This window comes from Leopardus geoffroyi, chromosome A1 (assembly GCF_018350155.1).
Source record: "Leopardus geoffroyi isolate Oge1 chromosome A1, O.geoffroyi_Oge1_pat1.0, whole genome shotgun sequence".
NCBI lineage: Eukaryota > Metazoa > Chordata > Mammalia > Carnivora > Felidae > Leopardus > Leopardus geoffroyi.
The window spans coordinates 11,097,921-11,119,861 of NC_059326.1; the positions used below are offsets into that span (position 1 = coordinate 11,097,921).

The 21,941-nt window shown below is 41.2% G+C and overlaps 1 protein-coding gene across 7 annotated transcripts in view; it reads left to right on the top strand.

Moving 5' to 3' along the window:
- Positions 1-21,941, top strand: part of FRY (FRY microtubule binding protein) — a 454,383-nt gene that overhangs the window by 84,783 nt on the left and 347,659 nt on the right. For 4 of the 7 annotated variants that reach the window (XM_045472345.1, XM_045472521.1, XM_045472438.1 and 1 more), the window contains exon 1: positions 17,932-18,223. In XM_045472345.1, coding sequence (XP_045328301.1) covers positions 18,019-18,223 — 205 coding nt within the window. In that variant the 5' untranslated portion in view covers positions 17,932-18,018. Of the gene's footprint in view, positions 1-17,930; positions 18,224-21,941 lie in introns of those variants that run through there. The other 3 variants (XM_045472997.1, XM_045473090.1, XM_045472660.1) reach the window with 2 other exon arrangements.

Genomic DNA, 21,941 nt, shown 5'->3' on the forward strand with positions numbered 1-21,941 from the left:
CAGGGTGTGTTCTTATTTCCATTTCTTGCACTGCATGAAGATAAGGGGAGTTTTACTGTCGTCACCTGGAGCTACCTGTAAAATTCAATGCAGCCTGTTCCGAGTCAACCCATGTTTATTACAAGCCAAACAAGAACGATCTTGTTTACTCTTCCACGGCCACTTCCTGTGCAGCTGATGCTATCATTCTCACTTTAAAGATGAAGACACAGAAACTCAGGGAGGTTAACTTACCCTAGGTCACAGAGCTAATAAATGCCAGAGTCTAAAATCAGACCCAGGTTTTCTGATTTTCCAGTTTAAAATTCGTTCATCTTCCTGCCAGACCAAAGCAATTTCATACTATATGGTAAATTCCTTAAGGTCCAGGAAAATGCTTTGTTTACCTTTGTACAATTGGCTTTCAGCTGTTTCCCTGAAGATTATATGCTTTGTGGCTTATCATCTTCAATTGATTTGTGTTTTCAGCCAAGCATTACATATGCATTCTTTGAGCAGTCAGATAATGCTATTAAGACTTTTAAAACCGAGCCACCCCCTGACTCACCCCATGTAATATAATGAGTTTTTTGTTCCAGAAATACTCCATGCAGTTTGAGAGTTTGAAAGTGGAGAGACTAAGAAGTTGCTTTTACTTATCAACTACTATGCCCCAGAAAGTGTGAGCTGCACTTTCCATAATAGGCTATCTTCTTTAATCCTCAGAACCACTCCTGGGACTCCAGCCTCTGTGATTTTTCCACCTCCCTGGGCTGCCTCCCAGTACTATGAGAAATGCATTTCTTATCAAGTGTCAAGAACATTGAGATGTTATCTATCCCTTGTGAAAGTTCAGCTGGTGTTTAAAAGTTCATCCTTTTAGTCATAAATTGCTTGCTTACTAGTAAGCCAAAAATGGAACTAAAGCAGGGGAATCTGGGTGGCTCAGTCGGTTGAGTGTTCGACTTCAGCTCAGGTCATGATCTCACAGTTCATGGGTTCAAGCCCCACGTCAGGCTCTGTGCTGACAGCTCAGAGCCTGAAGACTGCGTCTCCCTCTCTCTCTGCCCCTTTCCCGCTCATGCTCTGTCTCTCTCTCTCAAAAAAAAAAATAAATAAATAAACATTAAAAAAAATAAAAAACTAAAGCAATCTGCAGCAACGATTTTTTTTAACCAAAACTAGGTATTCATTGCCACTTTCTTACTATTTTATTTTAATTTTTGTAGTTTTTCAGAAGCTACACAAGTCAGACATAGTATGTAATTTTAAGTAAATGTTCTTAGTTTGGCTTCTAGAATATTGCATTTTACCCTGCCTGCAGAATGGTGCAGATATAATCCTGTGAACTCATGAACAGATAGTACGGTCTGTTGCATTTGTAAAATTTAGTGCAAACGCTGGATCGTTGACACAAATTATGTTTACTAATATTTTTCTTATATTGAGTTTTCTATTTCACTTTTATTATCTGATGAAAATTTTATCTTTCCTTCCTTTTCTCTGCTTTTTCTTATTCAGAGGTATACCCTGACTCTTCTTTATAGGAGCCAGATGACTAATCTCCTCAGGTAGCCTTATTCTCCTTGGTTCATTAAATTGTAAATTCCTTGAGCTCAGGAACTCTGTCCAATTCTTTTAATCCCACCTCCCACCCCAGACTTAAATTTCTGATACATGAAGGAGCTTAATAAATGAGTGTTGCATTCACTGGGCTGGAAATGTAGCAGCTGTCTGCCCTTGGTGGGCATCCTGTTTGTGCCTCCACAAGTCCCTCCACAAGCGTTGAGTGCTTCCAGAAGGGGGCTTAGGTTCACAGGGAGGCACAGTCACTGTGACAGACAACAGAGCCAGAGCCCTGGGCTCCACGGTCCAACCTGCCTGCCCCTTCCTCTTGCTACATAAAGCGCTGCCTTTCTTTGCCCCGCCCCTTCCCTGGGAACCGGGTTGTTGTCATTGCCCAGATCTATTTGTATCACTTAGAATCTAGAAATGTGAAATGAACCGGAATAACACTGGAGTTCTCCCCCTTCTCCCCCTTTTATTGTATAACTAAAGAATAAAAAGTGACTATCCTGCGATTACTTTTTGCCCTCACCTGTTTTGCAGCCTAACCAAAGCAATTGTTAAGAGTCATGTTGGAACCATTTGTGAATCAAGAAAATCCACCCTATAAGGTTAGAGTAGGTGTTCAGGCCTTATCCTTCTATATCAGCCTTTTACCTAAATATTTCAATTTGTCTTGAACTCTTATTATTTTTTTTCTGACTTCCTTTCTTCTGCTAATGTCAACTACTTAGGTATGTGTTTAAGTATATGAAAATATAACTCCTACGGCCCCAAACTGCTTTTAGAAGTTGCAGGAACTCAGAAGATATAGTTCTCCTGGCATGCATGTGCTGTCTGCTCAGAGCCCCAGGAGCCTGGCTCTCTGTAGACACGAGCATGTCTGGGGCAAGGCATTGGTGGCCCCAGTGAGGCAGAAGGATGAGCCTCTAGCTCCACAGCCTAGAAAACTTTTACTGAGCACTTATTGTATGCCAGGCACTGTGCTGGGCACTGGGGATACAGAGATGAGTAAGAAATGCATTCTATTCCAGCAAAGGAGATTATACATAAGCAGATAATTATAAAACAGGGTAGGAAAGGCTGTGGTAGACAGTCGTACAGAATGAAGGAGGAGCACAAAAGGGGCCGCTAACTCAGCTGGCAAAAACCAAAAGTGGTTTCTTTTTCTTTTTCTTTTTTTTTTTCCGAGGGAGCTGGAGCTCTCCAGCAAGCATGCTCACATGCAGGGGAGGAGCAGAGAGCGAGGGGGGAGAGAGAGAATCCTAAGCAGGATCCATGCCCAGCACAGAGCCTGATGTGGGGCTCGATCTCACCACGAGACGCTGACCTGAGCCGAAATCAAGAGTGGGACGCGTAACTGACTGAGCCACCCAGGTGCCCCCGGAAGTGGTTTCTTAAACGGAGCCTGGGAACTGGGATGGAGGATGGAGGTGGTGCAGGGCAGGGAATGAGGGAAGGGAATTAGGGGGGAGGAGAAGGTAAAGAAAAGGACTCTGGGAGGAGGTGGCACCCTGACCTCAGGCACCTAACTGAGAAATGGCTGGATGCGGGGAGCGTTCAGGGCGCTAACTACGTGAGTTGAGCGCTGCTGAAGGGATAAGCGCAAAGAAGGTAATTGGAGGACAGGAGTCTAAAGAAGCAAGCTGGTTCGAGTCGTGGAGGACGTGCTTTACCTTGCGAAGGTATTGAAATGGATCTACCATTGCCTTTCTGCCTAGAGCTGTAAGGAGGCACTAGAAACAACGTAAGCAGAACGGCCTTGCCTTTTGCCTTCTAGATGGAGCCGTCGGAACGTTTAGGATATGTTTGGACAGCAGAGCACCAAAGTCAGAGAGAAAGCTATTGCAGGATCTAGGCAAGGGTTAATGGGTACGTGCATCGGGGCAAGGGTGACAGGAATAGAAGAGGCAATGAATTCGAGGCGGTCAGAATTGGCAGCACTGGGTAAACAGTAAGCACGCGTAGTGGTGGTCAGAGGAGGGAATTTAGAACGATTCCCAAGTTAGAAACTTAAGTGGTCAAGAAAACGCAGGAGGGGTAGCAATTTAGAGATTATGCTGATTTCAGTTCCGGGCGTGTTGCGTTTTGAGCCATCCCCGGAGATCCAGACAGAAATACCCATCAGCAGTCAGGCACATACGCCCACATCTGAGGTGCGAGCAGAGATTTGAGAATACAACTATCGGAAGAGCACACAGCCAATATTTGAGAACGAGCACACAGGGTTGATTCAATTTTATCCCTCAGTTAATAACACCTGTCTAAAAATCCCAGCTCGCTTCAACATAAAGATGTGGATACATGCACACGTACGTGTGCATATGTGTGCTTATACGCTGTTCCCCCACCCCACTACCGATTCAAAAAATGATAAATATCCGTGAAGCATTGCATCAGAAGAGGCGTTCTCGAGGAATGTAGACAAAACAACATAAACCAAAAACCACACACCTACTCCAAAAAAAGAGCAGTGCGTGTAGAAAATTACAGCTTTGAATCCATGTCAAGGAAGAGTGTTTGACAGCTACAGGATATGAGAAGATTCAAATAACTAACTTGTTTGGTTTGAGGGAAAAGAATGTTCACAGGAAGTCACAAGAGAACCCCTTATATCCTCAGTATCAGGTAAAGTCACCATTAGTGCATCCTCACCCCCATTCACCCTTAATAGTATGTGCTTAAATGTGTTTACAGAGCCTTGCTTTTTCCCTCTAGGAAGGATGAAACTACAAAATACTGCACTGCTTGTTTTGAGATCTGAGCATTCACTACATTTTGACGTTTCAAAAAGAAAGTTAAGTTCTATGCATTTTCTAGAGAAAAGAAGCTTTGTATCTGTGTAGTACGACCTATATGACCTTCCAGAATGACAAACGATCCTGGGAACTCTCATACTGAGTGATTTAAAGAATTCTATTTCTTATGGTTCCTCTCCTGGAATGGCAGAAAAATAAACGTTTAACTGTTGATAAATATTGTATGTTCACATCTGAATCACACTGAGAAGCCCATGCTAGTTTTTCCAAAACTCTAAAATTTTCCAGAATGCTTAAATGTTTTATTATCGTAAGTGCCGTAAGAATTGTCTCTCAGTGTAGAAAAGGGAGATTAGAAAAAGCACGGTTATGATCTGTCCTTTCAGATCAATAGTGAGTTAAAATAAAGACCTGACCAAAAAAATAAATAAGTAAAGTCATGTAAGAGCTCAGGCTGAGGTGGTGGTTTATCTTTTAGAATTTCAGAAGAATTATCGTGGGAAAATGAGAAACTGCAAAATAGCTTTCGTTCAATTACTAGTCAAACGTCTACATCCGTGTGAAGTCCAAACTGAAACCACAAGCAATCCTAAATGGAAAAAAACTGACCTCCCTGATAGATAGCATTTCATAAAGGTGGTGTGATAGTTGATCCTTTGTGGAGAAACTTGTTCAACAACAAGAGAAATACAGGTTTGTGTATAACAGAGTAATTACCTATTTAGTGAAAACATTGTTGACTTTCAGTTATTTTCTGGCTACTTTGAGGACAATCTGTAGAAAAATATAAGTTGTATTTTGACTTTGCCCCTCCTCAATAGTTGATGTGTGTCGGAAGAGAAAAAAAAGTCATTTCTTCAGTTGCCTGGATAAAATTATAATTATAAAAGTAATTTACTTGGCTTGTATTGGATTCCAGAGCCTAAGAAAAATTATTTGAATTTACTTCTCTCCAGTCCACCTTCTGTAGCCCAGGTAAAAGTAGCTGATTTTGCGTTGGTCACAGAGCACTGACGCCTGTCATACGTTCAGGAGAGGAGGCGCCTGGAAAGCAATGTGGAGGAATTTAAGGCACGTCATCAAGTTTGTTCCGGTCATTTCCTACCATGGCCTGCCACAATGCCCCAAGTGGCCATTAACCAATGGCTTTGTGCTAAGGCAGCGGTTCCCAAACCTTGTTTTGTAGGACATCAGGGCTGAGGGATATCCTTCACATAGAAAAAAAAATACAGGCATTCTGTATTCAGGTAAGTTTGGAAAATGCCAGTTAAACAAAATTAAGTAGAATGGGTTCTTTGCATGGTGCATCTCTAAGAGAGGGTGACTGCAGAATTTCTTAGATGTTTCTCATCTCAGCCCCCTGCATAAACTAGGATTTTCACAGATCTGCTTAAAATGATGGGTTAAGGCCAGGGCACCTGGGTGGCTCAGTCAGTTAAGTGTCCAACTTTGGCTCAGGTCATGATCTTACAGATCATGAGTTTGAGCCCTGTATCGGGCTCTGTGCTGACGGCTCAGCCTGGAGCCTGCTTCAGATTCGGTGTCTCCCTCTCTCTCTACCCCTCCCCCCCCCCCAAAAATAAATAAAACATTAAAAAAAAATAAAATGATGGTTTAAGGCATTGACTAGAGAAGTTCTGTGAAAATGGCTGTGTGGATCAGGGAAGGAGATTAAATCAAAAGCCTTAATTGGTCCACAATTTTGTTTTCTTTGTCCTTTACAGTGTTTTTAAAAACCTGAAGGCAACATTTACAAATCAGGTAAATTTAAAACTCAGGGGTTCAAAGTTCCCTTGAAAAATCAGAGAATGAGACAAATCTGGGCCTCCGGACCTCCCCAAGCACAATACGCTGGGTCTTCAGCGGCCGCTGCCCTTTAAGAGAGGGTGCGGGCACCCAGTTTCTAACACTGGGACAGCCCCACTCATTTACCTCCCTTGTGTAGCTCCAGAAATACCCCACTGGCCCCTCCCAACCACGTGGTACCAAACACTGGATGGATTCCTTCGGTTCACTGAGAACAGGCTCCGAGGTTGAATCTAGGTAAGTGGTAGATGGCAGGACAAAGCCTGGAATATGGAACCAAGTGTGCCAAAATGTTGACAGTGGTTATCTATACAGCTGGGGTTATAAAATATTTTCTTCTTACTTTTACTTTTTTTTTTTTTTGCACTTTCCACATATTCTGCCACAAACACGTATGTCCCTTCTAATGAAAAAGAAAATTAAAAAAAAAACAGCTAAAAAGAATAGGAAATGGGGATTTTTTTTTCTTTTTTTGAGATTTGGCTACTATAGAAATATCTGCCTTCCTTTAAATCGTAATTAATAAAACCAGTAAGAAGTAGGAATTTGATGCAAGAAACCAAAAAATAGATCTGTTTCAAGAGTTGTCGTAAGATCCTGTCTCTTAGCTTTTTACCATAAATTAATAATAAATTCATAGTTAACATTTTATGGGGGGGGCGGTAGAAAGATGTTGTTTTGACTTATATGAGTATGGTTTCTGGAACTTGGACACTTATTAGCTTCTAGAATATGATATAAAATAAATCACCTTTTTATGTAGAATTGATAAAAATAAATAGAAGAATAGTAGATCTTTCTGAGACGATACAGGAGCTTGGGAGAATTGAAGTGGAAAATTAAGGCCCACCTTACTGGCGAAGGTAGTTTCAAGTTTTGATGAAGTTTCCTTGAAGCTGGCCAGAACTCAATAGTGAGTGAAAAAACGTGCCGCATTCCAAAATTTTGTATAACACATAGGCGTTTGGAATGCTGAGTTGGAATCTAATTCCTAGGCAGAGGAAAGAAAATGGTGCTTCCTTCCAACAACTGAGAGTGGACGTACTAGAAGGACACTTTTGAATTCCTCATTGGATTCGATTGCTTTTTCCTGGTCATAGAAAATAGCCCAGAAATGGGGGTGGGGCAGGACATGCTTTGTGGGTAAGGGTAAGGAGCAGGGAGCAGGGAAGCCAACAATCAAAAGGAAGAGCTTGGAGGTAGCTGAGAAACAAAGAATTAAAAGGGAAATTTATATTTTATAGATTTGGGTAATAAAGGAAGGCTAGGCGTGGTTGTAATTAGTTACAGTTTCTTGGCCGCTCTTAATACGTTTTCTCCTCTATAAAATGGACATAATGGTGGTACCACTTACACTTGTAAGTGTAAATGAAATACTCCACGAGAAATGTGTGGTGCAGGACGTGATTAGGGCAATGCACAATGAATTACTATTATAAGCACTGGATTAAAAGCAAGTGGTTTTTGCTATTTTTTATATCCATTTCCAGTATTGGGTAATGATAAAAGAATGTCTCATACAGGATGAAAACACGAAAAAAAATGGGTATTCTGAGATTTGTTCCATGGCCTAGTACATGGTCCATTAGTTTTTTATATGCTCTGTATGAATTTGAGAAGGCATTGGGGGTACAGAGCTTTCTGCCTGTCAGATTAGGCTTCTTAACTGTGATAGTTAAAGCTGTATTCTTACAATTTTTTTGCTTAATATCAGTTTTGAGAAACTTTGTTTTTACTCGTGCATATGACAAGCAGTAGGATATTAAGAAACTGCTAGTCATATAAAGCTAAGCTGGTATTTAAATGGCCATGAGTTATAAAGTTTTTCCATCGACTATACCTGAATTTGCATAGACTCAAGCTAGCTCAATGTATATAACGGCTCGGATGTTTCAAATGCTTTTCATTAAATGTGTGGTGTCACCTCAACAATCAGGGCAGTGTTAGATCTAGCTTCAAAACCAATGAAGGTATACATGCTGCCATTTAATTCTGGAAGGTTCGGATAAGATAGTCTGAGGAACATTAGCGGCTTCCGAAGACGGGATCTTCAGACTAGCTAATTTTGTCCAGCCCTGTGGTGTCTAGGAAGGTTGTACCTAGGCCAGGTAAGATAACTGATGTTTATCCTGAACTTGACCTGTGCTTTGACCTAAAAGATTTCATAATTTTTCTTGGTAGCTTGTGAGGAAACTTCCTCTTAAGAAATGCCTTCTCTTTTCATTTACTTATTTACCCGTTCATTTATTCTGTAGCATTTGTTGCACACCTTTTCTGGACGGCTCAGTATAATACTGAATGTGTCACCTGGGAATGTCAATGTGGACATTCTTCCAGGCATTCTACTTTTATGTATACAGTTAAAAGCTAAAGACATAATTCAGGACAAGAAAATTCTTAAGTGAAAAAAGTGTGTCTTTTGGATGTATGTGTATCTGTTTTTTATTTAAAAAAATTTTTTTTTAATGTTTATTTATTTTTGAGAAACAGAGAAATGGCACGAGTGGGGGAGGGGCAGAGAGAGAGGGAGACACAGAACTCAAAGCAGGCTCCAGGCTCTGAGCTGTCAGCACAGAGCCCGATGCGGGGCTCGAACTCACGAGCTGTGAGGTCATGACCTGAGCCAAAGTCAGACGCTCAGCTGACTGAGCCACCCAGGTGCCCCTGGATGTATGTGTATCTTTCATTCACTCTTGATGCTGATGATGGAATCAGAAGAATTGTTTTCACTTTTATTAACTTTATTACCTAAGTCCAGAACATTTCTGAATCTTTGTCAAAGGCACTGATGGAAGGTATGATATTGCCTTTTGTAAAAAAAAAAAAAAAAAAAAAGTTGTATTGAGTTTCAATTAATGTATAATAAACTCATATTTAAAGTATACAATTTGATTAGTTTTGATGTATGCATATATCTATGAATCCACCCCCCCTCCAACATTTTATTGTGCCCCTTGGTAATCCTTCCCACCATCCCTCCACACTTATCACCGGGCAACCACTGGTCTGCTCTCTGTCACTGAGATTAGTTTACATTTTCCAGAATTTTCCAGAATTTCATACAAATTGAATCATACAGTAGGCAGACTTTTTGATCTGGCTTCTTTCAATTGGCATGATTATTTTGAGATTCATCCGTGTTGCAACACACCCATACTTTTTTTTTATTGATGAACAGTATTCTATCGTATAGATATACCATGGTTTACCCATTCACTTGTTGATGGACATTTGTTTCCAGTATTAAGCTATGAATATCAGTGTACAAGTCCTTGTATGAACTTATGCTTTTATTTCTTTGGGGGAAGCACCTAGGAGTGGAATGGCTAGATCATATGAAATGTGTATGTTTAGATTTTTAGAAACTGCCAAATTTTTTCTAAAATGATTTTACCATTTTACATTCCCACCAAAAGTGCATGCAAATTCCAGTTTCTCCATAGTCTCCCCAATACTTAATATAGCCAGTCGTTCAAAATCTTAGCCCTTCTTGGGGTGCCTGGGTGGCTCAGTCAGTTAAGTATCCGACTTCAGCTCAGGTCATGATATCATGGTCCGTGAGTTCGAGCCCCATGTGGGGCTCTGTGCTGTCAGTTCAGAGCCTGGAGCCTGCTTTGGCTTCTGTGTCTCTCTCTCTCTCTCTCTCTCTCTCTCTCTCTCTGCCCCTCCCCCACTCACGCTCTGTCTCTGTCTCTCAAAAAATGAATAAATGTTAAAAGAATTTTTTTTTTAAATCTTAGCCATTCCAATAGGCAGGCAATGGAATGTCACTGTGATTTTAATTTGCATTTCTTTAATGATCAATGATACAGAACACATTTTCATTTGCTTATTTGCCATCTGTATTTGGGGAAGTATCTTTTGATATATTTTGCCCATTTTTAATTGAGCTATTTGTTCCCTTATTAATTTTCCTCACATATTCTAGATACAGGTTCTTTATCAGATAAATGTCTTCCCAATGTTTTCTCCTGGCCTGTGACTTACCTTTTCATTCTCTCAACAGTCTCTTTTAATTTTGATAATGCCCAATTTATTAATTTGTTTTTTTATGGATCAGAGGTTTCCTCCTATGTTTTCTTTTAGAAAATTTGTGGCTTTAGAGTTTATATTTAGGTCTGTGATCCACTCTTAGTTTTGCATGTAGTGTGAGATAGAGATCAAAGTTTGCTTATTTTAGCATTTGGACATCCAATTGTTCTATCACTATTTGTTTAAAAAACCATCCTTTCTCCACTGAATTACCTTTGCATCTTTGTCAAAAACCAACTGTCCATTGCTATGTGGGCCCACATCTGGACTCCCTGTTCTGTTCCACTGATATTTCTATGTATCTTCATGCCAGGTCCATACTTTCTTGAGCATCATAGCTTTATGTTGTTTTGAAATTGGTAGTATTAATCCTATTTTTCTTTTTCAAAGTTGTTTTGACTGGTTTTGATCCTTTGCATTCTCATATGAATTTTACTATCAGTTTGTGAATTTCTACCAAAAAAAAAAAAAAAAACCCTGCTAGGATTTTAATTGTGATTGTGCTGAATCTATACATTAATTTGATATCTTAACAATATTGTCTTCTGACCCATGAACATGGTATGTCTCTCCACTTATATAGTTTTTTTGAAATTTCTCTTAGTATGTTTAGTTTTAGTGTATAAGTCTGTCACATCTTTTGCCAGATCTCCCCCTAAAAATTTAATATTTTTATGGCAATGTCTTTTTATATTTTATTTTCCAATTTTCACTGCTAATATAGAAATACAATTGCTTTTTACACATTTATCTTGTATCCTGCAAGCTGCTGAACTTACTTAATTCTTGTAATATTTTTGTCGATTCTGCTTGGTTTTCTACATAGATGCTCGTTTATCTGCAAATATAGTTTTACATTTTCCTTTAGATGTCTTCTATTCGTTTTCTATACCCAATTTCACTAGATAGGACCTCCGGAACAATGTCAAGTAGAAGTGGTGAGAGTGGACATTGAGTCTTCCATCATTAAGTATGCGTTATCTGTAAATCTTTCATAGATTCCTCTATTAGATTGAGGGAGCTTTCTGTTCTTACTTCGCTGAGTGTCTTCATCAGGAATACCACCTTCTAATCAGATACATTTTTTAAAAGTGGTATTACAATGATAATGGTACCATTTCATTTGCCAGAATAGTAGTAATAACATGTATGTGAATACATGTAATTTCTCAGCTTACTGTTATTCATTACCCATTCTGTATATAATATCTTTCACCTAAGGACATGAATCATGAGTTAGTTAATTCACACAAGACAATGGTGAATTGAGCAAAAAATTACTTTCTTTTTTCATTCTCTTTTCTTTTTCTTTCTTTCTTTCTTTCTTTCTTTCTTTCTTTCTTTCTTTCTTTCTTTCTTTCTTTCTTTCAAGACCAGAAAATCAAGACACCAGGACATTAGCTTAATCTTGGTAAACAATGATTTGTATGTCTGAAACCAAAATTTACTAATTTAAATTTTTAGGTCAAGGAATCTTTTTTGAACAAAAAAAATTAAAAGGAATTTCTGAATACTACCCTTTCTACTCCCCCCCCCCCCAATCTGAAACAGAACCCCAAGCATGTGGGAGAAAGCAAAATCTGGATCTAAGAACCAAAACCAGCAAAAAGAAATCTCATAGAGGGAACATAATAGACCTCTGATGCATTTCAGGAAGTCAGTTGCCCAGGTCCAGGATTCATAGCAAGACATGTGTTGAAATTTGGAGATTTGGTTTGGTCAGACCATCAGACAGTAAGGACATAAGGCTGCTCTAAAAGCTGAAGTGATCTTGTGTTGCTTTACAAGATGCATGGTGTTTGTATTGAGGTTAGAATTAGTCTTATGATGCCCAAGACTGGTCAGCACATCAGAGGTTTTCTGTCCAATTCTTAACAGCATTTTAAGGAGGGAAATGGGCTAACCAGAGGTAATTTGCTAAGATAGGAAGAGTCAAGAGGCCATATCAAAGGTGGAATGCTTGAGGAACTATGACTAGAAGTGGCCAGGCCTGTTGAGACTCTGAAGCAATAGCTCAGGAAAGAGATAATGAATCCTACCACTGGGCAGTGACAGCAGAAGAGGACACAGATGAAAAGATGTTTAAGAGATAAACATGACCTCATTTGGGCAGAGTAGTTCCAAGGTTTGTAGCTTGAGTCCCTGGGTAAATGGTGATGCCATTTTAGTGAGATCAGGAATTCAGGAGCTACAGGTTTGGAGAGGCCAGTTTTGTACATGCTGAGTTCCCACCAAGAAATGTTTGGTATGTGTTGAATATACAGATTAGGACACTATGGGGAAGTTGGGGTTGGGCGTGAATTTAGACATCATGGCGCGGAGATGGAAATTGCGATCATCGGTGAGAATGATGAGTGCCACTGATGCTCCTTCATCTCAGTTACAGAAGCCACTGGCCGACTTCATTCTAGCAACCACAGTTCTGAGACCACACTGCCTAGTATTTGGACCAAAATATTCAAAAGTTTTATTCTTTTACGAGTGCAAATTCCAGGTTAATCCCTTAAAGAGAGGAGTAAGACTAAGGACCCTCAGTTCTTCCTCACACAGATCATGTGTGACGATGTGTCAGAAAATAGTATAGAGAGGGAGATTTGTTCATGTTGTGCCGTCTCACCAAAGAGCTCCACAACAAGCCCAGGAAAATGTGCCCTTAAGCCCTACCTTAACTTGGGAAAAGGCCAGGCAGTTACACTGGCATTTTGCTGAGACTTGCAAAACTGAACAAGGAGGAATGCACGTGTAAATGAAGCTGGATTTCCAGCCAGTGAGAACTGGTTCTAGAGCTTATTTAAAAAGGTACAATCTGCATGATATTAAAACCTTGAGTGAGAGTCTGCTTCAGCAAATCCCTCTATCACAGATTCTGGAATACATAAAGATGATTCAGGAGTATGGTTGCTTAGTGGAGCCAGATTTTTTTCAAATGTCTTTTTACATTTTGTTAGGAATTAGCGAATCATTTGAAAAGGTTGGAGCCAGCTTTTCAGTACAGATTTTTAGAAGCAGGTGTCTTCCATATGTCTAATTGGTGGTGGTGTTTTAAAAAATCTATAATAATGCTGACTTTTGGGTTTTCCTTATGTCTTCTGTTGTCTAGGATTGCCTGATCTTGTTTTTCTAATGTCTGTACTTTTGTATGATGTAATGCCCTAGTGTTGGGGAAGGGACTGCCATAATTGGGGTTTTGTGGGCGTTTGTTGTTATGTCACATCTTAGTGCCTTTGCACAGGTTCCCCTCATCTGCTTCGTGAACTCATTTCTCCTCTGAAAACCCTTCCCTTCCCATCCCCCTCTCCATCAGGAAGGGTTGACTTAGTAGCTTTTTTGCATCACCTCTGCACATGGTGGTCACTCTGTGTTGAAATAACTAATTTGTTGGGGCGGCTGGGTGTCTCAGTTGGTTGAGTGTCTGACTCTTGGTTTCAGCTCAGGTCATGATCTCGCAGTTTATGAGTTCGAGCCCAGCTTCTGCACTATCAGTGCAGAGCCTGCTTGCGATTCTCGGTCTCCCTCTAAACAAACAAACAAACAAACAAACAAATATATACATACATACAGAAGCAAGCAAGCAAGCTTAAAGAAAAAAAAAGAAAGAACCAGTTTGTTATAGTTTGGCTTCCTTCCTAGATTAAGAGGTTCTCAAGAACAAACATTGGACTAAGCATAGTGACAGACACAAAAAATTTTAAGAAGGAAAGTCTGGTCATTAGAGTTCATTGTTATCCCAGTGAGATAAGTACTGAAAGTCTTCATTGTATTTTTTAGGAACTGAGAAAAGATTTCTTCAGGCATAATCACACCTTAGATAGTACTGCAGGTGTTGTTAACAAACAAGCAAAGATGTGTTGGCCAAAGAGGTGGCCAGTGACCTCTTGGAGAGATACACCCACAGAACTGCTTGACTTGGTGATGTGCATCATTCTGATGTTCTACACAATTGCTTTTTCCTGGTGGCAAACCCACTGGTTGTTGGGTCCTCTCAGTTTAAAAACTGAATAAAGAGATCAAAAATAAGAAATATTTGCAGAATATTCAGTACAACAGAGTCAGACCGAGATTTGGAAGCCGATTTGGTGAATCCTAACAGGTCTAAAATCTTCCTGATGGATCAATTTTTTGGAAGATGATAAAAGAGAAAGATCGTTCCAATTGTCAGATCACACAGTTCTAAACCTGCAGCTTCCTCACAAAGAGCCAAATAATTCAAGAACGCTGTTTAAAACCTACCACTGTTCACAGGGAAATCATGGCTGCAAAGCGAGGAAATGCCTTTCAATGAAATATTTGAACATTCTGAAACTGAGAAGATAATGCCTTACCGGAAAGGATAAAAGGTTCATGAGATGGTAGCATCATGCGATATAAAATACAAAAGTTCTAGGAGCATAAGAAAAGAGAATAATTCAAAAGAGATTAATGTGAGAGTTTTTAGGAGAATGGAGACCTTTGAAACTAATGGTTATTACAAAATATAGGACTAGAGAATGTCCATTATGTATTTTAAATTAATTATGCTGTAAGTTTTGAGATTCCTCCGAGCCCAGAGCCCCAAATCATCATTCTTTTGGCTGCTGAAAAAAAAAATTCCACTTTTGACTGTTACGATAGACGGGAGGAGGTATGGACTTAACGTTACAATCTCTGAATGTCCTCATTTAGACCAAACCCAGGTACATTTTCTGTGGTTGATTATCATTCATGGTGGCAGCCGATTTAAATATTTTGAAAGGCAGGTTTACTTTTTTCATGCTCACGGATTTAACACTACTTTTAAATAAATATTGTCCTTTGTTTTCATCGCCCTCAAATTTTAATAATAGCAGATTCAAGTTGTTCCCACTTTTCTCTTTAAGGAAATATATTAAAGGAGCTACACCCCTCTATCTGTTTATATTCCCTATGAGGGGAGAATGAGTTGGGCAGGAAAGGGAATAATTTGAACATATCAGGAAGCTTTGAGCCCCCTCTGACAACATTTAATTGTTAGGGATCAGGAGATGAGGGTTACCTCTCCAGTAAGGTAGGGGTTTTTGTCCTAATTATAACATAAATCTTAGGAAAATACAATATTTAATTAAGTGCATTTATGGGGCACCCGGGTGGCTCTGTCAGTTAAGCATCCAACTTCAGTGCAGGGCCTGATCTCATGGTTCATGAGTTCGAGCCCCGCATCGGGCTCTCTGCTGTCAGCACAGAGCCTGCTTCAGATCCCCTCCCCCGCTCTCTCTCTCAAAAACTAAAAAAAAAAAAAAAAGCAATTAAGTGCATTTAAATATGTAAAGCCTGCACATGGTTACTTTATTATTAAAGCAAAAATCTGATTTCTCCTGCTTTTTCTCACTTTCATCTCATAAACCTTACAGACCTACTGACAGCTCAGTTATGAGGGGTGGGTCTAGGTAGATCAGCAGGCCCACCCCTCAATCATACAGTCAAGGCAAAAGGAGTTGCTGGAAACCAAGAATTATTTTAGGAAAATAGAGAAAGACCTTTCAATTGCTTTTAGATCCCAGATCCATTTAATAAAGCAGCATGATATTGTAATGTAAAGCATGGGCTTGAACATGAGCTTTGGAGTTCTATAAAACCTATGCTCAAATCTTCCCTCCCCCAGTTTCTGGATGTTTGACTCAGTGCCTCAGTTTGCTCATCTGCAGAACAGCGTGCTTAGGAAGAATCCATGAGATGAGGCCTGTCAAAGGCTTAGCAAAGAACCTGGCTGGTATTAAGCCCGCAATAAATGACAGCTATTATTATCATGCATTTCAGATGTGTATGTTCTTAACACTGTGCTTACAGCCAGCCCCTTAAAGACAAAGGCAAAATTACAGGTGCACACTGTGTGATAATAACACCCTTTCTCAGCGACTCCCCTTCCATCTCACACACACTCTTAGTTAGGCTCACGGTGATGCCATGAATTAGGAAAGAAACAGTCACCGAATAGCTCGAACTTCTGCCTGTCTACTGCTGGACTTCTCCCTGTCGGCATACAAATATGTGTGTCCTACGACTCTACCCTGCTGCGTCTTTGAAAGGTGAACACTGGTCTTGAGATTTTGGAAGTTTTTTTTTTTTTTTTTCTGTTATTACATCATTACCTCAACGTTTAAAAGCTACTTTTTATTTCTTTAGAAAAAAATGTATTTTCATTAAGCTGAGGGAGATTCAAGCAGTCTCATGGGCTTTTAAAAATAGTTTTGTACAAACCACTCATTGTTTTGAAGTTAATGATACATTTCAACCTGATAAAATAGTTCTAAGTCCTGTGAGGGAAGTGGTGTAGGTGTTTCTCAGAATTCGTAAAATAACCTGATAATCTAATATGTAAATATAACTGCTGGGTTATAATTATACATATAATTGCTGGATTATAGTGGGGCCCCTGATCGGGACATCGTTGTTAAAAAAAAAAAACTAGTTTTCTCTTCAGAAAATCTGTAGTGGTTTGAAGACACGTTGCCGAAAGGGCACAGCCTGGAGGTGTATCCTTAACTAGGTAAAGACACCCAACTTCTGCATTTAGTAAAACCTTCTGCAATAGTAAAACCTACTTGGCATCCAGGAAACCAAAGTAAATAGTGATTTCTAAAGGACCTCGGAATCTTTTGTAATGTTATGTATCCACAGGTTCCAAGCACTGGGAAGAGAAAAGGCAGATCTTATCTTATCTTCTGACCACCCCCCCCCCCCACTGCAGCCAGACAGAAGAGGGTGTGCGGGCTCGTGTGTGTGTGTGTGTGTGTGTGTGTGTGTGTGTGTGTGTGTGTGAGGCGGGGGGTGGAGGGGCGGGGGGAGCGCGGAGAGGGTGAGAGATGATGGGAGAAAGAGAGGGCACAGAAGACACAGCCCTGGGGCATGGTTGGAGAGGATAAATCAGAGAGTTATGATTTCTGCCCAAAGAAAAGCGTGCAGAACATTTAGGGGGGAAGGGAACAAAGGACATCAAAACGCCAAATCCAGAGGAGATAGAAAATATGTAAGGGGTCAAGCAGAACGGAGCAAATGCTGATTTTTCTCACATCACCAAACCCCTGACCGCTTGGGTTAAAAGCAAGGCAGAGACCCGCAAGGATAACGTGTACTTTTCATCTGCCAAGTGGAGGCCATCGTCACTGCTACAGTCCCAGCTTGTTTGCTAGACCTCTGACGTTGCCGCCGGACAGCTGAACTTTTAGAGAAGCCATCTGCCAGGTAGAGGACAGGATGGAAGGGCGGGTCGGGGAGCTGTGCTGGGTTCCCGGCACTGCTGCTCCCTACACACCCACAGCGGGTTCCTTCCTGATCATCACCAGCCGTCTCTCATCTCCTCCTTGCAGCCAACTTCCAGTTGGCTGCCTGCCAAGTAAGGAATTTCATAAAGACGGATGTTTGTTCTGCGTTCACGGTTCAAAACAAAAGGGTACAAGGCACTGTAAAAAAAGTTTCCCCCCAACTTTAAAAACCGTCCGAGTTTGAGAAGCGGCAAGAAAAATGAGGCTTGCGATTTGCATAGGTTATTTATTCTTAAGTAGCAGGTGGTGGTTCCTTTATGGCATCGCACCAAGGGCAATTCCACACGGCAACCTTCACACCAGTTTTTAGTACCCTCTGCGGGAGCCCGCGCCCGTGTGCCCACATCTGCTCAAATCCCGCGCCCTCCTGCACCTAATGGTTTTTTGGATCTCCCCTCCCCTGTGCTATTAACTGTTGAGAGGAGGGGCTACTTAGTAATCCTACACCTGTTCAAGTCCACGCCTATCAACTTGCTAAGCTTCCCAAACAAGTGCCGTAACGCATGAGAACATCCGAATCTGGGGCTGAGGCGGCCGTGGCTGCTGCCGGGTTGGGCTTTTCAGATTTTTGTGAAAGAGTCTCGAATGTATCTCGTACCATGGCAGTTGATGACAGCAATTTATATTCCAGAACGAAGAACAAACTGAATTCGTCTCAAAATGATTATAAATCATCAAGACGGAGTAGCCTGCCACCTGAACTACTGATAGGAAATGACATTCGAGGGAGACTTCAAAGAAACTTGAAAAATTTGGAGCCCATTCACCTGAGGCGCCCAAAAAAGAGACCGTCCATATTTCCAGGTAGGAATCGTTTACGTTTATACTGGCCAGTTGGAGAAAAAAAAAAAAAAAAAAAAAAAGGACTGTATTTCATTTGTTACGATCAGATGCGTTACATTTAAAATGAACTTGGGACATGTGAGAGCTGACAGTGGACAAATAAATATTTCTAACTGTAAAAAATAAAATAATTCTTCGATGTGAAAGCACCCCCATCTTCTTCCTTTTACTTTCTTTGTTTCTTGTAACATCTTTAAGGATCTGTAAATAGGCAGCTATTGTATTACTTGTCACAAACAGCCAGATCATGGAACTGCTTTCCTTGCAATCTGGAAGAATTCCATGCTGCATTTCATTCTCTGGCGTATTCTCTTTATTTTGCAAGATTATTGGATTGTTGAGTGAAGCTGATGTTTGTGTGCACCAGAAATTAACACCATTAAATACTCGAAGGCATGCTTCAAATTCCTGTCTTGCATCAGAGCCTAAAACCATTTGTAGTAAAGGGCTCAATTAAACAATGTGGTTGGTGAACTGGATTGTAGCACAGAAGACTCATGGGTTTCAATCTTGATAAAGGGACTCTGATGTCTGCTTCAGATTTCCATGCCTGGATATTACAGATGTGTAGATCATATAAAATGCCTGTGACAGTGAACCCTAACTGAGGCATCACTGGAGAGCGATTACTGGAGTGTATGAATTATGTAGTCAACTTGATTTCAGCGCTGTTTGCGTTGGAATTTCCTGGAGAAACTACAGGTGGCCTTTTTGTTGTGATTGATTTGTTGGAGTCTGTACGGGGGATTGATTAGACCCAACTGCCAAGGATTAACTCTGTGATGATAGAAAACACACAAAGAAACAAACAATTCAAGCAAGTTTTACCTGTAAAGATGGAATTGACTTCCCTAACCGCTGAGTCATTACCGTGCTTTCGGAAATAGCTGGGAGATGATTTAGAAAGTTGAGGACTCAAGTCCACAAGCTGAAAATTACATTTCTTAAGGGAGCTGTGGTTTTCATTCATTTCTTCTTGGTTCAGTGATGTTCCTCTGATGTCAAACTCTGCTGCAGAAAAAAGCAGAGCCCAGGGGTGCCTGGGTGGCTCAGTCGGTTAAGTGTCCAACTTCAGCTCAAGTCATGATCTCACAGCTCGTGAGTTCGAGCCCCGCGTCGGGCTCTGTGCTGACAGGCTCTGTGCTCACATTAAAATTAAAAAAAAAAAAAAAAAGAAAGAAAGAAAGAAAAAAGCAGAGCCCAGACTAGACTGCGCCAGAGGTGTGAGTGGGTGAGTGTGCTGTGACGTGAAGGAAGGGGCAACGTGAAAAATGCTACAAGGAAGGTCACTGACGTGTCTGACGTGTCTAGAAAAACAGCCACTTTCTGCTCATCCTCTTTGGTCTGAAAGCACCAAGGAGCCGAGGCCGGTCTGGTTGTCCAGAAGCGGTGTGCCAGGGAGCACTTGTGTTCCGTTGGTTTGCTAGGACTTCTTCACAGATGTCCTCCCAGACCTTTTCTTCACCTTCTGCTTTTTCCTCCCTTCCTTTATTCTTTGGTGTAACATTGCCCGGATCCATTTATGTTATGATGCCTCCTGCCTTCCTCTACCGGCACAGCCCCATACTTCATGAAGCCTTCTCCTTCTTTCCAAACAGCCAGACCCCAGGGCTCTTCGCCTCTTCCACTGTCGTTCCCATTTGTCTTCCCTTTCTATAAAGTCATCTCGCTCTGGGCTGTCAGCTACAGCCGCAAAACTGTGGGAAGACCTCTTCGTTTGGACCTCACACAGGTTATCCTTTCTGAGATCTTGAATTGTCATGATTAATACAACAGAGTAGGGTTGTGAAAAGGGCTCTGCGCTTAGGGGAGCTAAGCTCTAGTCTAGACTGTGCCCCTCAATGGCTGTGTGTTTTCTGGTCCACTCCACTGACCCTGTGGCCTTCAAGTGCATCATTTGTTTCTGCCCCACTTCCCCTCCTTGGGGGCAGTGACAACAGATAGGCTCTTTTCACCCTTCCAATGTTTCACTCGGGTCTTCAGTTGACAGGCTAGAGAGTTACCTGGCCAAAGTTTGGGCAATACCGACTACTTGATTTCTAAATTCCTCTTTAATTAAACCATGACTCCACTCTCATGCAAGTTGTACTAACTTCTCTTTGCAGTGGATAACTGCAAATCCCACCAAAGCTCCTAAGCGTCACCTGAAAATGGAAATGTACATGGACTGTGATAACTGTTCCCGTTTTATACTGCTGTGTAGCTGCACACAATGAGCACATATGATGTATGTGGGACCTGAGAGTCAGAGAAACTAAGATGCATCTCGGAATTAATAACTGGCAAAACTAGGGCTCAGACCTGGGTATTTTGACTCCAGTGTTGAAGCTGTCTCCACTCTGTCACACTGCACTCCATTGTCAACTGTTGCTGTCTTTTTTCGTGTGAGATTCAAGACTCGAAGAGATATCAGCTCTGCCCTGTGCATTCACTCTGACATATATACCATCCATGTCAGGTCTCGTGTTCAGTCCCATGCTGGACGGTTGACCGATTGGTTGATCGACCAATCATTCATTCATTCATCCATTCATTCATTCATGAAATATTTGTTTCATCCTTGCACTATTAGGAATAGACCTTCAAGATTCTAACTGCATATTACCCTTCTCTTCTGTTGCCCACGTCTCCTCTAAGGGCCATCTCATGCTCCAGAGAGCCATCCACCCAAGACGCAAGTCTGTTTGTTTCATTCCCTTGCTTAAAATTCTCCAGTGGTTACCACTGCTCTTAGGATAAAGTCCGAACTCCTTAATGTGAAGTATAAGAGACCTAATAATCTGATCACGGCTTCCCTCCCCAGCCTCTCTCAGCACACCTTCCCCTGGCATTCCAACCAACTCAGCCAACTTCCCACCTCCATGGCCCCTCGTGTTTCCTATTCTAGGGAACCCTACCTGCATAGTCTCACCTAATTCCCACCCTGGCTTTAGGTGTCAGCTTGACATCCCTTCTTCTAGGAAGTTTTCCTGACCCCCACATCTGGGTTGGGTATATTCTCTGTCCTTCTCCTCCTCATAACACCTGGACTTTTCCCTATCACAGCACTTATCACACCGTATTGTAATTGTCTGTTTACTTGTCGGTATCTCCTACTAGCCAGTGAGCCATGGCTCATATCAGTCTCTTCACCATTGTATCCCCAGTACCTATCTCAATGCCTGGCACATAGTATGTGCTCAATAAATATTTATTCAGTTGATTCAAAATGCACTGAACTGAATTAACTCTTGGCGTACCTTGTTTCCTCTGTCTTCTTCCAGACTCTCTGCTTGTGATTCTCCCTTACCTCCCAACACACGCGCGCGCGCGCGCACACACACACACACACACACACAGACACACACACGCACTCCTGCGTCCCTGTTATGCCCTTTGTTTCATTCCCCACCTGGGCTTTAAGGCCCAGTTAAAATCTTCTGTCTTCTTCAGCCACCCACTCTTCTTCCTCTGACCTCTTTGAGTTCTCCTTTATGCTTACCACTTCCTTGGCCTTAGTACTACGTAAACCTGTAAGAAAAAGAGTGCTGCCTGGGATTGTGTTCCATTGCCTTAGTCGTAAATGGGCTCAGTGGTCACTTTGTTACTTTGTGGCAACTGTTAAGTTTTTGTTTATATAGAAATTCTTTGAAAATAGGGACTGTATCTTATATGTCTTTGCATGGCCCACTTGTCCAGG